At 50.5% G+C, this 16,720-nt stretch overlaps 1 protein-coding gene across 1 annotated transcript; it reads left to right on the forward strand.

The window, feature by feature from the left end:
* Nucleotides 1-353: 353 nt before the first annotated feature.
* SLC7A14 (solute carrier family 7 member 14) lies at nucleotides 354-15,057 on the forward strand. The gene is made up of 7 exons (XM_051626230.1): nucleotides 354-730; nucleotides 5,357-5,593; nucleotides 6,344-6,561; nucleotides 8,432-8,578; nucleotides 9,937-10,145; nucleotides 10,683-11,560; nucleotides 13,165-15,057. Exons 1-7 carry the CDS (start codon nucleotides 427-429, stop codon nucleotides 13,485-13,487), a joined length of 2,316 nt encoding a protein of 771 aa, XP_051482190.1. The 5' UTR covers nucleotides 354-426; the 3' UTR covers nucleotides 13,488-15,057.
* Nucleotides 15,058-16,720: the final 1,663 nt, after the last annotated feature.

Consider the following 16,720-nt stretch of genomic DNA (forward strand, 5'->3'; position numbering starts at 1 on the left):
TTAAGCCACACAACAGGCACTCAGAGGGTACCAGGTTCCTGCTGCTTCTGGGGCTGCATTTCTAACTGGGATTGTATTTCTAGCTGGGGTTAAACCCACACAGACAAACATAGAGGGGGGCAGAGCACCTCTGCTGCACAAAACAATTGGGATGGAGCAAGGAGATTTCTCCAGAGCAGCAGTGCTGGTGGAAGCAAAGCTCTCCTCAGACCCAGGGCCCTCCCGGTGCTGAGACCCAGCCAGAACCTGGCTCAGGGCCCCTTTCAGTTTCTCCACGCAGAGCTCATCCCTTTCCCGTTGCTGTTAAAAAACATGCTCCTCTCTCTTGCAGCTGGGCTGCCCGTGCCAGAGGGAGATGCAACCTCAGCCCTGAGCAGGTGCTGCCAAAACCACCCGCGACCAGCTCCGTGGAGCCCAGCACCAGCCATGAACGGCTTCCTCTCCCGCCTGGACCCGCGGCGGGTGCCCTGGGGGGCGGCGGGGCAGGCTCTGCGCACCCGCGTCCTGCGCACCAAGCCCGTGGAGTCGATGCTGGAGGGCACAGGGACAGCCACCACACAGGGCACCAGGCTGGCCAAGGTCCTCACCACCCTCGATCTCATCTCCCTCGGCGTCGGGAGCTGCGTGGGCACCGGCATGTACGTGGTGTCTGGCCTGGTGGCCAAGGAGATGGCGGGGCCCGGGGTCATTGTTTCCTTCATCATCGCTGCCGTTGCCTCCATCTTATCAGGTGAGTTGTGTGGGTGGGTTTTATGAGGAACACACCGTCTCTTCCAGCCTCTGGGTCCATGGGGGGACACCTGGCAGGACCCACACTCAGCAGCACAAGCTACAAGAGGGCGATAATGTCTCCATAGCCTAAACCACCCTTTCACTCTGGGCTCACCCAGCTCACGGGGCGCACCACCTCTCACTGCCGAGATGTCAGACAAACCCTGTACTGGGAGGCAGCAGCCCAAGTGGAGTTACCCCTGATGAGCTGCTGACAGCTTCCCCCAGGATGGAGCCTGTGGTCAATACAGTTTAAAACACCAGGAGAATTTTGCAACATGTGTCCCAGGCAGGGAGCACAGCCAAGTCACAACTTTGGAACAAGAACTCAGCATGGTTTGTGGAACCCCCTGTTCCAACAGGAAGGGTATCAGTGTCCTGGGTAGCACCAAGGCCATCTGCTTTTGCTGTGGACATTGCTAACAGTTAAACAATTCCTCAATTAGTTTTGGAGTTGATTTTGTTGGCCCTTATTCACACAGGATTACTCTTTGAATTTCCAAACAAAAAACCCAACAAACAAACATGCAGAGAGAGAGGAATCCTGTATTTTAGTGAAAAGCTGGTGAATTCCATCTCCTCTGTAGGAACCCAGCTGAGCATATGGCTCGAGCTGCAATTTCCACATGAAGCTAGTACTGCTGGCATTTGTCCTTTCCAGATCAGTGCTAACACGATGATGTGATGTTCCCTGCTCAGAGGACTTTGCAGTCTGTGTCAGCCTGGTATCCAGCTTTCATCCGTGGGTTGGATGAAGAAACCCGAGTAAATGGCAAAGGGCTTTGACAGAAGACAGGAAAAGCAAACAGCAAAATGTCCCAGCTCAGCTTTTCATTCTCACTGGAAGGCCTTTCAGTCAGCTAACAGAAACATTCACCCTGGTTTTCATGTCAGGCAGTGCAAGAAAAGAGGAGACTCTCCTACATGAACATTTCTGCAGCCCCAGCAGCCCTTGAATAGGATTTCAAGCACCAAGACCCAGAGTTTTGGAGCACATCAACATGACTTACCTGGTTCCAGAGCAAGAGCAAGAGCAGGAGCAGGAGCAGGAGCAGGAGCAGGAGCAGGAGCAGGAGCAGGAGCAGGAGCAGACAGAGCACGTGCCTCAGGTGCTGCCTGACTGCAAGACAAAGGCCAGGATGAGTGGCTCCAGCTGCAGCCAATTATGGGCAGAGCTGGAGAAACGGGAGTCCTTTTTCTGAGGAAGCTTTCTTTATGGAGTTCCTTTTGTATATCACACAGTGATCATGAAACACATCAGGCAGGCTCTGTGGCTTGCTGAAAAGAGGATTTTGCCTTTTACCTGCCTCTGTAAATTGCTGCTCTTGTTTAACTGAGGATGGTCCCTCCGGTAGCATGAGTTAATTGGTGTTACCTCAGCACTGCTGAACGGCCCCTCCCCAAAGGCTTGTTTCACCTGAAACATCATTCCCATTGTGCCAGTGCCAGTGGAATGTCTCACGGCCCCTGTGTGGCCTCATGCCAGGTGGCAGCAGGAGGGCCAGCACCCACACCATGGCCACCACTGCCCCAGCACACCAAAAGCAAGGCAGCAGCCCCCAGGCTCCACTGGGCTGGGTGCTTGCACCAGGTCCTCAGGCCACCAGTTGTGCTCCCCAGTGGCTGTTGCAATGCTGGAGTTTGGTGTTTGAAGCCAGCAGGGTCTTCATGGTCCCTCCTTCTGCCCTCCTGAGGCACTGCTCACCAGCAAAGGTCCCCACCAGGCAGTTCAGGGTGTCCAGAATGACCCCAAGCCACCACTAACACAGAAACCTCTGACCCATGTGCATGTGCTGTATGAAAAGCTGCTGGCTGCCTCACCCCCTACCCCAAACAAGTCAAATCAGAGAATGGAGAGGCAAATCAAATCTGAAATATGGGGGTTTGTAGAGGGCATCTTGGAAGGGACAAAGTCATGGGCCAAACTTCACAGCTGTGTTTATCTCCTTATTAATAATGTCAGTAACTGTATAATGACACCAGCTTAATGACTGTCGTGCCAATCATGCTGTAGCTAGTAGTCAAGAAAAAGAAATGCTCTTCTGTAAAATCTCTGCTCCTCCAAACAGAGACTGTGTTGGTTTGTTTTCTGCAGAAGCTTGCAATCACTCTTGATTAGGGGAAAAAAAAATAAATCTGTCTCCAAATGCGAAGAGTTGAAGTGGTAGGAGAGTGTGCCCAGCCTCCACCAGCTCTCCTGGAGCTGGGCACCAGGAGAGCTGCATCCCTCTGGGTACCAGGGGATGTGGTGCTGAACAGCCAGGGCTGCAAAAGAGTAACTGAGCAACACAGTTTTATTATGCAGTTGAATTAGAATAACATTAATAATATTGCACTTCTGATGCAGCAGAGAGCATTGAGACAAAATCTGCACCCTAATAAATTGTTATATTATGTTCCTTTTAAGCAGAGAGGGAAGTGCTGTGAACCCCATTTCTGATTAAGGACCTGCAGCTCAGCAAAGCAAAGTGGTTTGATTAATGCTGTATGATATGACCTGTGGCAATCAAGGATGGATGGCAGATCTTGCATCTCATGTCCCCCAGACTTGACACTGCACGTTCTGATAAAAACTAGTTTATTTTCTTAATATATGCTGATACCTAATTCAGATATCCTCAAAGTGCTGCCGTATGCAATGCACAGCAGAAGATTACCCTTCTATTTTGGCATCCTAGGAGTAATTGAAAACTCAAACATTTTATACATATTAATAACTTTGCTTTGCCATTATCATTCTGGATCACTAACAATCCTCTTTAAGCCTTATCTTGTCATTGGCTAGAAGCAGAGCTGCCTCCAGTAAAGGCTGTATGATTTTTAAGGCCATCAAAGAGAGAAACTAGATACTTGTCCCCACCAGAGCACCTGTTTCATGAATCATTCAGGCCTGCAGTTATCTGTGAATGTCTTGCCTTTGCCAACTGCCTGCATTTTTCATCAGCTTTGAGAAATGACTCTCTGTAGGGCTGGATGATGGGGATGTCCAACTGCTCTGGCAGTTGGACCTGCTTTACAGAAAGGAAGTTTTGAGGAGTCCCCTTGAAAAGCACTGCCAGCATCATGGGTGCAACTTAAACAGTGAACGGAATATAGAAGTCCTACAACACCAAGAATAGAGGCACCACCAAATTCAGCTTGGGGATTCAATAATTCTGTGTTAGTGCTGTGTAAAAACTGCCCTTACCCTAAAAGCAGAGACCTCAGAACATTTTTATCAGTCATTCTTCTCTCTATACTGAACTGATTTAAATTTGGAAGGAATTATTATCTGCTAAGCAGAGACAAATAGCTAATAAATAACTCAGTAATTACTGTGTGTTTACCCAGCAATAGTAAAAACCTTAACCTGTTAACCTGCACAAGCTGAACTGGGGTCTTTGGAGCAGGGACTTAACCAGTGTTAAAGACACAGGATGCTGTGAACCCTTCCAGCACTTGTTCTGACTAATATTTGGGGAATGTATGACTAGGTCCATCCATTCCTTTTAAATAAAAGCTAATGGTTGTTTTAAGACAGCAATGTGTCAGGGTCAGGTTTTCATTGAAAAGTGTCCTGCCATCGTAAGTGCACAAGGAGTCTGGAAAGTCTTAAAGTCTTCTGAAATCTCCTCCCAGACAGTTCCAGTTACATACTGCTTTTTGCTTTTCTTGTCTTCTTCCACAAAGCCAGTTTTGCAATTACTCTTCAGAATGAGACGTATATGTGACATTTTTAAGTGTTATAATTACTTACATTCTCTATGTAAGATGGCTTCAAACTCCTCCTGCATGGGTATGAATGAGAGCAGGGGTGATCAGGACAGGATCTGCATAACAATGGCCCAAAATAGACATTTGGAGATTGCACAGTGGGGCTGGAGAGGTGTAGCCTTATGTGAGCCCTCCTGCTGCATCTTGCTGTAGGATGAGGCTTGGCAACACTTGTCCAGGATTCCATGCATGGGTTGTAACCTTCCTTGGCCTCCTTGTGTCCTCTGGCAAGTTTCCCTGCAACCACGTTTCCCAGGGCTCTGACAGTTTCTGCAGCCAAAACTGCTGGGAGCTTGTCAGTCTATTGGTACCACAAATAAAACATCTGAGAGAAACATTCTTGGCAAGACTCACCTTATGTTGTCACTACTGTTGGATGGGGAAGAAGAGGCATCTATCACCATCAAAGGTACTGCAGGGAAATAGGGCTCCAAGGACCACACCACCAGCACTGCCCACTTCTGCTCCCTGTGCCTGAATCCCCCCCAACTTTGGTTGTGTGTCTGTGGGGGCTGCAGCTGGAGGGTCCCATATCAGGAACATGCACCTGTGAGAAGGCTCTTTTACAATGGGTTATAAAGTCTTGGCTGGTTTGACCTCAAAAAAAAAAAAAACATCACAGATTTGTTTTAATGAGAAAATGGGCTGCTGAGCAACTGGGGAGGAAGGGTCACCATGGCCCCCTGCAATGTCCCTGGGCTTCTGATGCTGACCACATCCCTGGGCACCTCCCAGCACCTCCAGACAGGTGGGACCAAGACAGTTTAACTTTTTTTTTTCCTTTTCCAAGCACATTTTCCTTATGTCGCTTGATATTTTTCTATAAAAACAGGGGTTTGCTACGCGGAGTTTGGCGTGCGGGTCCCCAAGACCACGGGCTCTGCCTACACCTACAGCTACGTGACAGTGGGGGAGTTTGTGGCTTTCTTCATCGGCTGGAACCTCATCCTGGAGTACCTGATCGGCACGGCCGCCGGTGCCAGCGCCCTCAGCAGCATGTTTGACTCCTTGGCCAACCACACCATCAGCCGCTGGATGATCAACAGCGTCGGGACCCTGAACGGACTAGGTGCGTCACCCCCCGCAGAGCTACCTGCATTAATTAGGGCCTGGCAGGTAATTGGAAGCTTGTCAGAAGTCAGACATGGTATTAGGCTTCATTCGTTATTTACCATCCGTCTGCCTCCGGTTCTTCGCCTTTGCAGACTGGTTTCGGAGGGGTGGGATGCATGATGCTTTTGAGCCCCTTTGGGATGAGCCAACGTTTAGCAGAATGAGGAAAAATTAGTTGAGGGCAGAGGGCAAGAACAGCATGGGAGCTCCTCACCCTGTGCAAGCACCCTGCTCAGCCCCATTAAGGCACACACAGAGCCTTTCTTGGAGATCACTCCCCTGTGCCTGCAGTACTGCCATGGAGAAACTCCATGCTGTGATGGTCCTGCATGACCAGCAGTTCCATAGTTCCTACCAGTAAGTGAAACAGCTATCTGACCTGTACCTGTGCCATGAAAAATTAATGTTTTATTGATTTTTAATTAGTACTTGGCAGATACATGTTATGTAAGATGGGACCTGATCATTTGCTTGCTGACCTCCCAAAACTTCCAACAGTGTTTTGAAGCATCAAGATTTATCACCTTAATAAAACAACTTCAGCTAGCAGAGACAGGGGCACATGAAAACCACCTTTGCAATGAGATCAGGGAGTTCTACAAAGCCTCAGGGTCTGAAAAGCATTGTTAAAAGCCCCCATAAGATTTCTGGAGATGCTGTCCACAGCCATGCATGGAGAGTTGCTCACCTCTTTTCTCTTATGCAGGGAAAGGAGAGGAGTCATACCCCGACCTTCTTGCTCTGGTCATTGCTGTCATTGTCACCATTATCGTGGCCATGGGGGTGAAGAACTCAGTGGGGCTGAACAACGTGCTCAATGTCATTAACCTGGCAGTCTGGATCTTCGTCATGATTGCTGGTCTCTTCTATGTCAAAGGCGACAACTGGTCTGAAGGGCAATTCCTGCCATTTGGATGGCCAGGGGTAAGTCCTGGGCACACGGAGGTACACACAGCACCTCAGGGGTGCCACACACTCAGCTTTGCTTGTGGCACATGTACCCTGCTTCCACTGCACCCTGCTAAACCCACCTGGGCTTTAGACAGCCATCTCCAACTTCCACCACTGCAGGCTTGGATCCAAACCTCCTTGCTCTGCCAAACCCAAAGTCTATAGCAATCCTTTGCCTGCATCTCCTGTCACCTTTTTGAATAAACCCAGAACTCCTCCAAAATGTCCTCCTAGAGAGCCAAACTCCAGGTGCAAGTAGACACCAGGAAATGCCACTAATTGCCCAGCAATGGAGCAAAATGCATTGGCCATCTGAGACAGGGCACTCAGGAGGAGCTGGCTCCAGCTCTGTGGAGGGGGAGATACTTATGTTGGCTGGTTTTCAACACCAATGTTCTCAAGCATTTGTTTTGAGCACTTCATAATGCCACCTGCCAATACTTATTTTATGGATGTTCCCTCAAAGCTTACTGAGAATTTGGACATATTTGGCTTTTTTAGCTTGCTTGCACTGGTTTTTATCCAAGGATGAACAGAGACTGAAAATATCTCAGCTGGCCTAAACCCAAGATAATTTCTCAGATTTACACTGCTCGACTCCATTGGAGTTTTGTGCAGAAAAATAAGCAAGAAAGCAAAGTAAACCAAGAATCTTGATCACTGACAGGGTCCCAAGCTGCCATGCTGTCCCTGCAAGTCCCTTCAGTAAATCAATATCTCTCTGCCAGAGAGGGAGTGGGGAGAAGAGGCTCATTTGAGAACAGAGGATTGTGCTTTTTATGCCATGCAACAGGAATGAAAAAGAGAAAATAGCTGGTTTGCTCCAATTCAACTCAAGAGATATCTCCTGGAAAAAAAAAAAAAAAAAAAAAAAAAAAAAAAAAGATATAGTTTTAAAAGATACATAACCAAAACACATCAAAATGGATAGGGTCTTCCCATCATTTTCAGCAGGTTCTTTGTTTCCCAAATCATTTAGAAAAAAGTAAATCCACCACAGCACACACATGAGATCCCCAGGCACACAGGGGATACTTTAAAAAGGTAATTACAGCTTGTCTGCTGAGGGAGGTGAATTTTACCATGTGCTCCATCACTAGACAGCTGAGATGACAAAGATGTGAGGCACACATTGTACCCAGCTCCCTAAATGTTCATAAGGGCTTTACAACTTACAAACTAGCCCCCTCACAGCCACAGAGTCTTCAGCCTGCTTCAGAGCTTCTTTCCCAGAAATGTCCTTGCTAATATTGTAATTTTTTTTTTTATCACATTAGAAAAATAACTAAACAGTACAAATAACTCCTCATCCAAGTGCTCCAACATGTGCTCCTAACCTGTCTGCAGCTTCCAAGGCAAACAGAGGGTGTTTGGAAAGCAACACATATCTGACTGCTGCTGCTCTCTTCTCCTTCCCCTGTTAGCAGATCTTGCTGCTGCATGAGACATCTTGCTAAGATGGAACATGTAAACATGCTCCAGATCCCTACTAATATAAACACATTTGGGGTGGAGGATTGTGAAAGCAAACCTGAAAATGGTTGTCTCCTCTGTCACTGCCAGGAGCCCTCAGCAGATTCGGGGACTGCACAGGCTTGTGACACCCCACAGGTGAGGTACAGACACCTCCAGTGACTCAGGCCACATGTAGGAATCTTTTCCCTAGACCAGATCTACAGGTGCCCCCTGGGTCAGCCCCAGATGGGAACCCCCAACTCAATGTGCACAAGCCCTGATCTGCCCCACTCACCCTTTAGCTCAGACAAGGCAGAACTGGGCTCCTTCGTTTTTGCTTGGTTCCCTTGCCCTGGTTGGGTGCCAAGATGCTCCCTCCTCCATGCAGGTGCTCAAAGGGGCTGCGACGTGTTTCTACGCTTTCATTGGCTTCGACATCATCGCTACCACAGGAGAAGAAGCAAAGAACCCCAACACCTCCATCCCCTACGCCATCACAGCCTCACTTGTCACCTGCTTGACAGCATACGTGTCCGTAAGTACCAGCTATGCATACATAAATCTGCATAAATATGTATTTATACATATAGATTTAAAAAAATAACATATATATGTATAGCATGTCCCCTCTGGGCATCTGCACAGCTCCCTTCCCCATAAGCCAGGGTGCCAGTCTGACCCTTGAACAAGGGCTCTTTCTTTGTTGGGAACTGAGACATCAGTTGTGTTTCTGTGTGACTTCAGTGTCCTGCCCAGACTCCCCTTGGCCCCAGCCCGATTTGTCCCCAGGCTCCTCTCAGTTTGCCGAGATCCCTCTGCTGGCTGCAGAGAGATGGTGGCAGTTTTTTCCTCATCCCTATCCATAGCTATTTTTGCATCCAGAAATGCAGTGAAGCTGCAGGAGCAGCAGCATGGCAGCAACTGTGTTTTTGGGAAAAGCAGCACTGCTTCTGCTAGAAATATGGGAGAGGATCCAGCTGAGGGGGAGGATGAACAAGAATGGCCATGCAAGAGAGATTCTGCTGCTCTGCACCCCAATAAATGCCTGTCTGTACTTGGGGATTTTCCCTGTAAAAGAGCAAAACTGAGTCACAAAGGAGGTAAAAACATTGTTCTGATCAAAGAATCACAGCATTTTTTCAGTTGGAAGGGACCTTAAAGATCATCGATTCCAAATCTCCTGCATGGGCAGGGACACCTCCCACTAGAACAGGCTGCTCAGAGCCCCATCCAACCTGCCCTTGAATACCTCTAGGGATGGAGCCCCCACAACATCTCTGGGAAGCCTGTTTCAGTGTCTCACCACTCTTACACTGAAGAATTTACTCCTGATCTAACCTAAATCTCTCTTTTTTCAGTTTAAAATCATTACCCCTTGTCCTCTCACTGCAAGACCCTGTAAAAAGCCCCTACCCAGCTTTCCTCTAGGCCCCCTTCAGGTACTGGAAGACCACTATGAGGTCCCCCCGGAGCCTTCTCTTTTTCAGACTGAACAGCCCCAACTCCCTCAGCCAGTGATCATTTCAAAGAAACCGACCCACTGCCTCTCCTGCAGCTTGGTGGGCTTCCTTCAAAACCAGCTTCTCTTTGGTCCAAATAGGATCAGAGTGTTGCTCCAGATGATGCCATCTTGGGCTTGGGGCTGTCCCCACACAGGGATGTGGCCAAGTAACCCCACAGAGTCCCACCAGCCTCCTGCATCATCACCACAGCCAGGTTCAAGGTGTTGCCTTCAGAGGCCTTACCTCTAGCATTTACATCTCCTCCACAGGGGACATAGGGATATAACCCAAATCAGACTTGAAAGCTTTTGCCTTTCTATCTTGAGAAACAGCCTTGAGCTCTGCAAGCCCCCAGCTGACACCTGTGTCCTGTTCCTTTCACCTTCCCCAGGTGAGCATCATCCTCACACTGATGGTGCCCTACGATGCCATCGACACCGAGTCCCCACTGATGGAAATGTTTGTGGCCCATGGCTTCTATGCAGCCAAGTTCATCGTTGCCATCGGGTCCGTGGCCGGCCTGACGGTCAGCTTGCTGGGCTCCCTCTTCCCAATGCCAAGAGTCATTTATGCCATGGCTGGTGATGGGCTGCTCTTCAGGTCAGTCATGCCCATGCTGGCATTTATTTTTTCCCCATTGGGACCGAAAGGGGAAGTGTTCAGGGAGGGACAGGGACTGTCCTGTGCCACCAGAGCAGGGAGCAGTGGGAATGCACAGGCTCGGTGCTGGCAGAATGAGGCACACACCAAGGCAAAACCCCAGGGGGGGAAAAAAACCCAGGAGAGATCTATGCAAAGGTTTCTCATTTGGTGCTGGTACCTAGAGATTCAGCTTGTGGGAGGAGGGGCATTTAATTCATGAGTTACTTGCAAAGGAGAGCAGCTTATATGCATAGTGTTGGCACTTACTTGCAAGTGTTCAAGTGCCCACATCAGAGCTGGTTAGACCTAGATCTAAGTCCAGATCCAGTCTCAGTATTTCAGCTCCCCAGCTGCCTGGAGTCTGAGCACCAAAAAGCACCAAGAGCTGAAAGGATCACAGCTCTGAGCCTGTCCCCTCCAGCTGAGTAAGAGTTACTGGGCAGGGAACCGCTGCCATTTGCAATGTTATCCTTCTGCAACTCTTTTGCACTCCAGATTTTTGTCCCACGTCAGTTCTTACACGGAAACCCCCGTAGTGGCTTGTATCGTCTCCGGATTCCTCGCGGCTCTGCTCTCCTTGCTGGTCAGCCTGAGGGACCTGATAGAGATGATGTCCATCGGCACGCTGCTCGCCTACACCTTGGTGTCTGTCTGTGTCCTGCTCCTCCGGTACCAGCCCGAGAGCGACATCGATGGCTTCGTCAAATTCCTCTCTGAGGAGCACACCAAGAAGAAGGAGGGCATCCTGGCCGACTGCGAGAAGGAAGCTTGCTCCCCAGGGAGTGAAGGAGAAGAGTTTGCTGGCCCACCAACTAACACCTGCGGGGCAAAAAATCTGCCGTCACTGGGGGATAATGAGATGCTAATTGGGAAATCTGATAAATCCACCTACAACGTGAATCACCCCAATTATGGCACAGTCGACATGACTTCGGGGATAGAGGCAGATGAGTCTGAGAACATCTACCTCATCAAGCTGAAGAAGTTGATTGGCCCTCGCTACTACACGATGAGGATCCACCTGGGACTGCCGGGGAAAATGGACCGCCCCACAGCAGCCACTGGCCACACAGTCACCACCTGTGTGCTCCTGCTTTTCATCCTGATGTTCATCTTCTGCTCCTTCATCATTTTTGGGGCAGACTACATCTCTGAGCAGAGCTGGTGGGCTGTCCTCCTCGTCGTGCTGATGATCCTGCTCATCGTTGCGCTGGTGTTTGTGATCTTGCAGCAGCCAGAAAACCCCAAGAAGCTGCCCTACATGGCACCTTGTCTCCCCTTTGTCCCTGCCTTTGCTATGCTGGTGAATATCTATCTCATGCTGAAGCTCTCCACAGTCACGTGGATCCGATTTGCTGTCTGGTGTTTTGTGGGTGAGTCCCAGATTAATATTTTTTAATTTTTTAACTGACACTCTTTTGAAGGATGTTAATAATAATACCCCTAATTAGAGTGCTTAAGCTGATGCTTCTTCAGCTGGGGCATTCCCAGTCCTTCGCATTTGCCCCATGTCACTCTGAAGTTCTTAGAAACCTCAGTTCATCCAGCCCTCAAACCACAGCTAAACGGAAAATCACATCTCCAGAAAATGTCCATTTGATGGAAGTAAACTGCTCTGTGCAAAGGTGACTATTCTGACAAGTCTTTTTATGTGAAGAAGGTGGGTTTTGGAAATTGACTCGCAGGCAGGTTTACTGCAGAAATCTGCCTCCTTTCTTGCTATGTCACCCACTTGGGCTCTTCAGAAGCCCACACTGAAATCTCAGCACTGTGTTTCCAAAGCCCAGAGCTGACCAACCCCAATAGCCCTGGGAGAGACAAGGGTAGAGTAGAGCAGTCTCATGGCTTCCATGCTTCAGCGGGAGGTTGAGATCACGTTTTTTCCTCCATTTTACCATTCCATTTTTAGTTTCAGCGTGAGGAAGCAACAGGTGAAGCTGCAGATCCAGGGATAGCCTTTCTACGTGGAAGAAAATATTTCTCCAAAGGATCAGTTTAATCCATTGTAGCTGAACACTTTCCCCTGCAGGTCTATCTAATACCTCTTCAGCTGCCAGCAATGGCAACGAGTCAACTAAGCCACTCAGTTAATGTGTGATGATCTCCACCAGCCCCATCCATGGCTGCTCACCTGTTGAGGGAGGCACATCCCCTTTATTTTTCTAGCTGAGATGTGCTGTTCTGCCGCACAAACTCTGGATTCAACCTCACAAGCAGTCCCCCATGGACAGTCCGTGGCATGTGGAGATATCTGGATTTCTCTGTGCACACACCTGGGGTAGTTAACCTACTGGAAATTAGATCTCCAGATACATTTGCTTCCAGAGAAAACATTGGTACTGGAAGGTGAGATCAGGTAGGGCTGGAGGGGGAAGATGAAACAGAACTCCTGAGGGGAGGAGAACAGGATTTCAGAGCTGTTTTAATACCAAATACACTCATCCTGAAACCCTGAAACCCATGTGGCTTCAAGTACCAGCAGGAGAGAGACTGAGATAATTAGAAAACTCCAGAGGGAAAAGGGTAGTCAGGAGGGTAACAGGATGGAGATGCAGGTTGTCAGTGGTTGGAAGCGTCCACAGGTCTGCTGGGAGCTGCTGTCCCACCAAAGCTGCAGATGGCCCAGTCACGAGGCCAGCAGTGATCCCAGCTGATGTCTAAGACATACAGCCCTCAGGTCACAGCTGGCAGCCCAAAAACACAAACTCAAGGGGTTTGAAGAGCAGACATCAACTACTACCTACATTGGCTTAAAAAATACAGGCATATTTACATAGGCTTAACCCTCGCCAGCTGGCGCCAGCCCCAGTGCTGGGTGGAAGGAGGTTGGTGGTGAGCTGGGCTGGATCCCCAGCCCATCCTGGTGTGGATTTTGGGGAGCAGGTGCCATTTTGAGGCATGGCATGTTCATAGCAATGTTTTAGCTGGGGTAGCTGAGGCAGCCGAGGTCCAAACCTCTCCCTCTCACCCACTGCAGGTCTGCTCATCTACTTTGGCTATGGGATGTGGAACAGCACTCTGGAAATCAGTGCCCGGGAGGAGGCCCTCCACCAGAGCACCTACCAGCGCTACGATGTGGATGTTGACCCCTTCTCTGTGGATGATGGCTTCTCCTGTGCCACTGAGGGTGAGGACTACCCAGGCTGGGGTCCTTCCGAGGACAAGGACTTCTCATACCAGCAAATGTCAGGAGCAAAAGAAAGCCATCGGACAAGTAGCAGGTCGAAAAGCAAAGGAAGGCACAAACCACCGTCGGAGGCTCTCATCGCCAACGATGAGTTGGACTACTCGCCCGAGTAGCGGGACAGGCAGTGGGGAACTGCACCACCTGACCAATGAGGAAGGGTCCCCATGGCTCCCCCATTCTGTCTTGTCCTCCCCAGATCCTCCACCACTACCCCGCTCACCTCTGGTCCTCAGGACACGCTCTGCAATTGCCGTTGACCCCAAAGCAAACACACCCGTGGCCCGTCGCGGCTCCACTGGTTGGGTCCCGCTCTGGTGAATGCCAGCCAGTTCCCTGGCACTGGTTGATCTCCCAGCAATGGCTGCACCAGTGGAGATGGTGGAGTGGGAGGTGTGCCAAACTGGGAGAGAGTTTGTTGAGAGGCAGAAGGAGCCGCACAAGGGATGAAACCTCCTTGGGGAATGTCCACCTGACAGCCACAGTGGTGGGATGCCACTCTTACATTTTTGGCACTTGCTTAACATGTGTTTTTTTTCTTTGAACCACCTTAGAAGTACTAGCTGAGCCAGAGGGACACATGGGTGGGCAAGTATGAAATGGAGATGGACAAACCTGTTTCAAGGAGGTAGCTCAGGAGTGGATACAAGGATGCTGGTCCCACAGCATTTTCATGGCCTGTTCTGGTGCAGAGGCACTCTCTGCACACAGCAATGTGACCCCCGTGTCCATCCCACACCCTGAATCCAAGTACCCCAAATACTGGGATTCAAAATCAGTCTGTGTCTCAACCAAGCCTTGAAGTCCCAGCACAGCTAAACATCCCAAATCTGCAGTTGGGAGCCTGTCCCAGTTCTGGCCACAGCAACCTCAGTGACCTACTCTTGGCTTAACCCACCTCATGGGTCAACGAGGCCCACAGACTGCTCCTCTGAGCATCACTGCTCTGAGGCTGGGCACCGTTTCCACCACACTGAGTTGTACAAAAAGAGCTGGGCCATAATTCCCTCACTGCAGCGGGCACAGTTCAGCCCCCACTCTGGCCTTGGGGCTTCAGGGCCATGTCCATGGCCCCGCGCAAAAGAAACATCCAGGGTCAGCCACGTCTTGGCAGGGCTGGGCCACGCTTGGCAAGTGGAGAGGACTCAGCTGCTGGAATCTCCCTCCCTGCTGCTGTCTCCACATTGTATCATTTTCTCTGTTTCTGACCCTGGATTGGTGGATGCTGTATGAAAAAAAATCCGAAAACACAGAATCATAGAATCACAGAATTGTTTGGGTTGGAAAGGACCTTAAAGCTCATCTAGGTCCAGCCTCCTTGCCATGACTAGGGACACCTTCCACTAGACCAGGCTGCTCAAAGTCCTGTCCAACCTGTCCTTGAACACATCCAGGGATGGGGCATCCACAGCTTCCCTGGGCAACCTGTGCCAGTGTCTCACCACCCTCACACTTCTCAATATATATATTTCTATATTTCAATTTGAAACCACGTGGATCTGGTGGCTTGCAGGGCATAGGTGATCTGCAGGTGGGTGTTTGTCATAGATAAACCCTCCAGTTTTGGCCAGAGTGTGGCCATTACCCCCAGCAGAGCCATCAGAATCCCCAGTGCAGCAGAGGAACATCTCTTTGAATAATCAGTAACCGAGGAAGCACCATCAGGCAGTAACATCCAGCCTGCTCCTGGCTCCTGAAGGCTGCAGCTGGATCCATCCTGGGGGACCCTGGAGCAGCCCAGATCAACCCCCCATGGCCAGGGGCTACAATTTAACATTCATGGGCAGATTTTCCAGCGTGTGATGCTGAGAGCCATTAACGGTTTGGTTTGCTGGATGAGGCTCAGCCCCCTGCAAGGCAGCACAGAGCCTGCCTGGGCTGCTGAGTGCAGAGGGTGCCTGGACCCATGCCTGTCCCCACTGTTCCCAGGGCTCAAGGGCTCAAGGGAGAGGCTCTGCACATTTCCCACCTACAGTTTCTGCCCCAGATGGTCACAATACAGTCCTTTGACCAGTGAAGAAGAACATCCGATTCTGCAGACCTTAACCCAGAGCACCCTGGGCAAGCCAAGGGAAGTTTGGCCTCTGTGAAGGGCTTCAGGATGGGAGCAAGGATTTGGCAAAAGAACCTGGAAGCTTCACTCTGGCATCCTCTCCCACTGGCCACCCCTACCACCCTTCTACAAGCTGAAATCCTGAGCATGTCCCACTGGGAAGCTGCTGTCTGCACTGCTCATGGGACAGCTGAGGAAACCTTCCCGACAGGGCTAAGTGCCTCTCACAAAGGTCACTTCTCACTCACCTTGGCCACTCTCATCTGTGCTGCCTTAGAAGCACCCAGGTGAGATGGCACCTCACAGGTCTGGCTTTATGTTTTCAGGGAGAAAGTCTGACCCTATTTTCCTACCAGCTCTTGAACTGTGTCATATCCGAGGTAGTGGTCTTTGTCCTGCTTCCACATGGTATTTAGGCACCCACTGAACACAAACTCGTGCCCAAGCACCTTGTTGCATCGAGGCCTGTCACTCCTTTTGCAGCCTTAATCTCTTGCTATGGAGCAGTTGCCAGTGTCTGTCGTCATGTCCGCTCTAGTTATGCTGTATAATCTGGCAAGGCCTTGATCCCTTGCTCCTTCACCTCTGTAGGACCCTCTCCCTTGGATCTCCATCGAGTGAAGCCCTTCAGCTGCTCCCGTTCCTGTTCACCCATCCTCCTTTCTCTTCCCCTTTCCCACGGGCAGGATGGCTGTGCTATCTCTCCAGGACCGCTGGCACTGTTCAGTGCAGATGAGCTGCTGTCAGCCCTCACTGTGCTGCTGTGTGGGAGCTGTGTGGGAGCTGTGCCCTCCTCCCGAGCCCACCACATCCCACCTAACAGAGGAGCCTCAGGAGAAGGTGCCGAGCCTCAGGCTGGGCCTCGCCTGGCTTTGCCAGTGGCTGAGCGGCCAGTGCCTGGGGGAGCTGGTTTGTGACGGGGTCCCCTGCCCTGCTCCCCCCTGCAGTGCCTGGGGGACACAGGGGTCCTGCCTGCGTTTGGGATCCTTTTCACTTTCCCTTGTCATGGGCGTTGGGGTCTTCTTTGTGCACAAGCAAAAGCAGCGAAGGCCAAAATGACCAGGCAAATCCATCCCCTGCTGGCATCGCTGGCCCTGGGGCGGTTTTGGGGGGAGGGAGAAGGTTTGGGTGCTTGTTGTGCTGTAACCCCAACATTCAGCCTTTCCCCCTGGGTGCCTTCAGGGAGGCTGTCACACCCCTGCCCCAGCAGGAGGGCACAGGCAGAGAGGTACCACCCTGCTCCCACCCCCAGCGAGAGGCACACAGCCCTCCCTGCCTGACCCCTCCACAGGGCAC

This window comes from Apus apus, chromosome 8, assembly GCF_020740795.1.
Source record: "Apus apus isolate bApuApu2 chromosome 8, bApuApu2.pri.cur, whole genome shotgun sequence".
NCBI lineage: Eukaryota > Metazoa > Chordata > Aves > Apodiformes > Apodidae > Apus > Apus apus.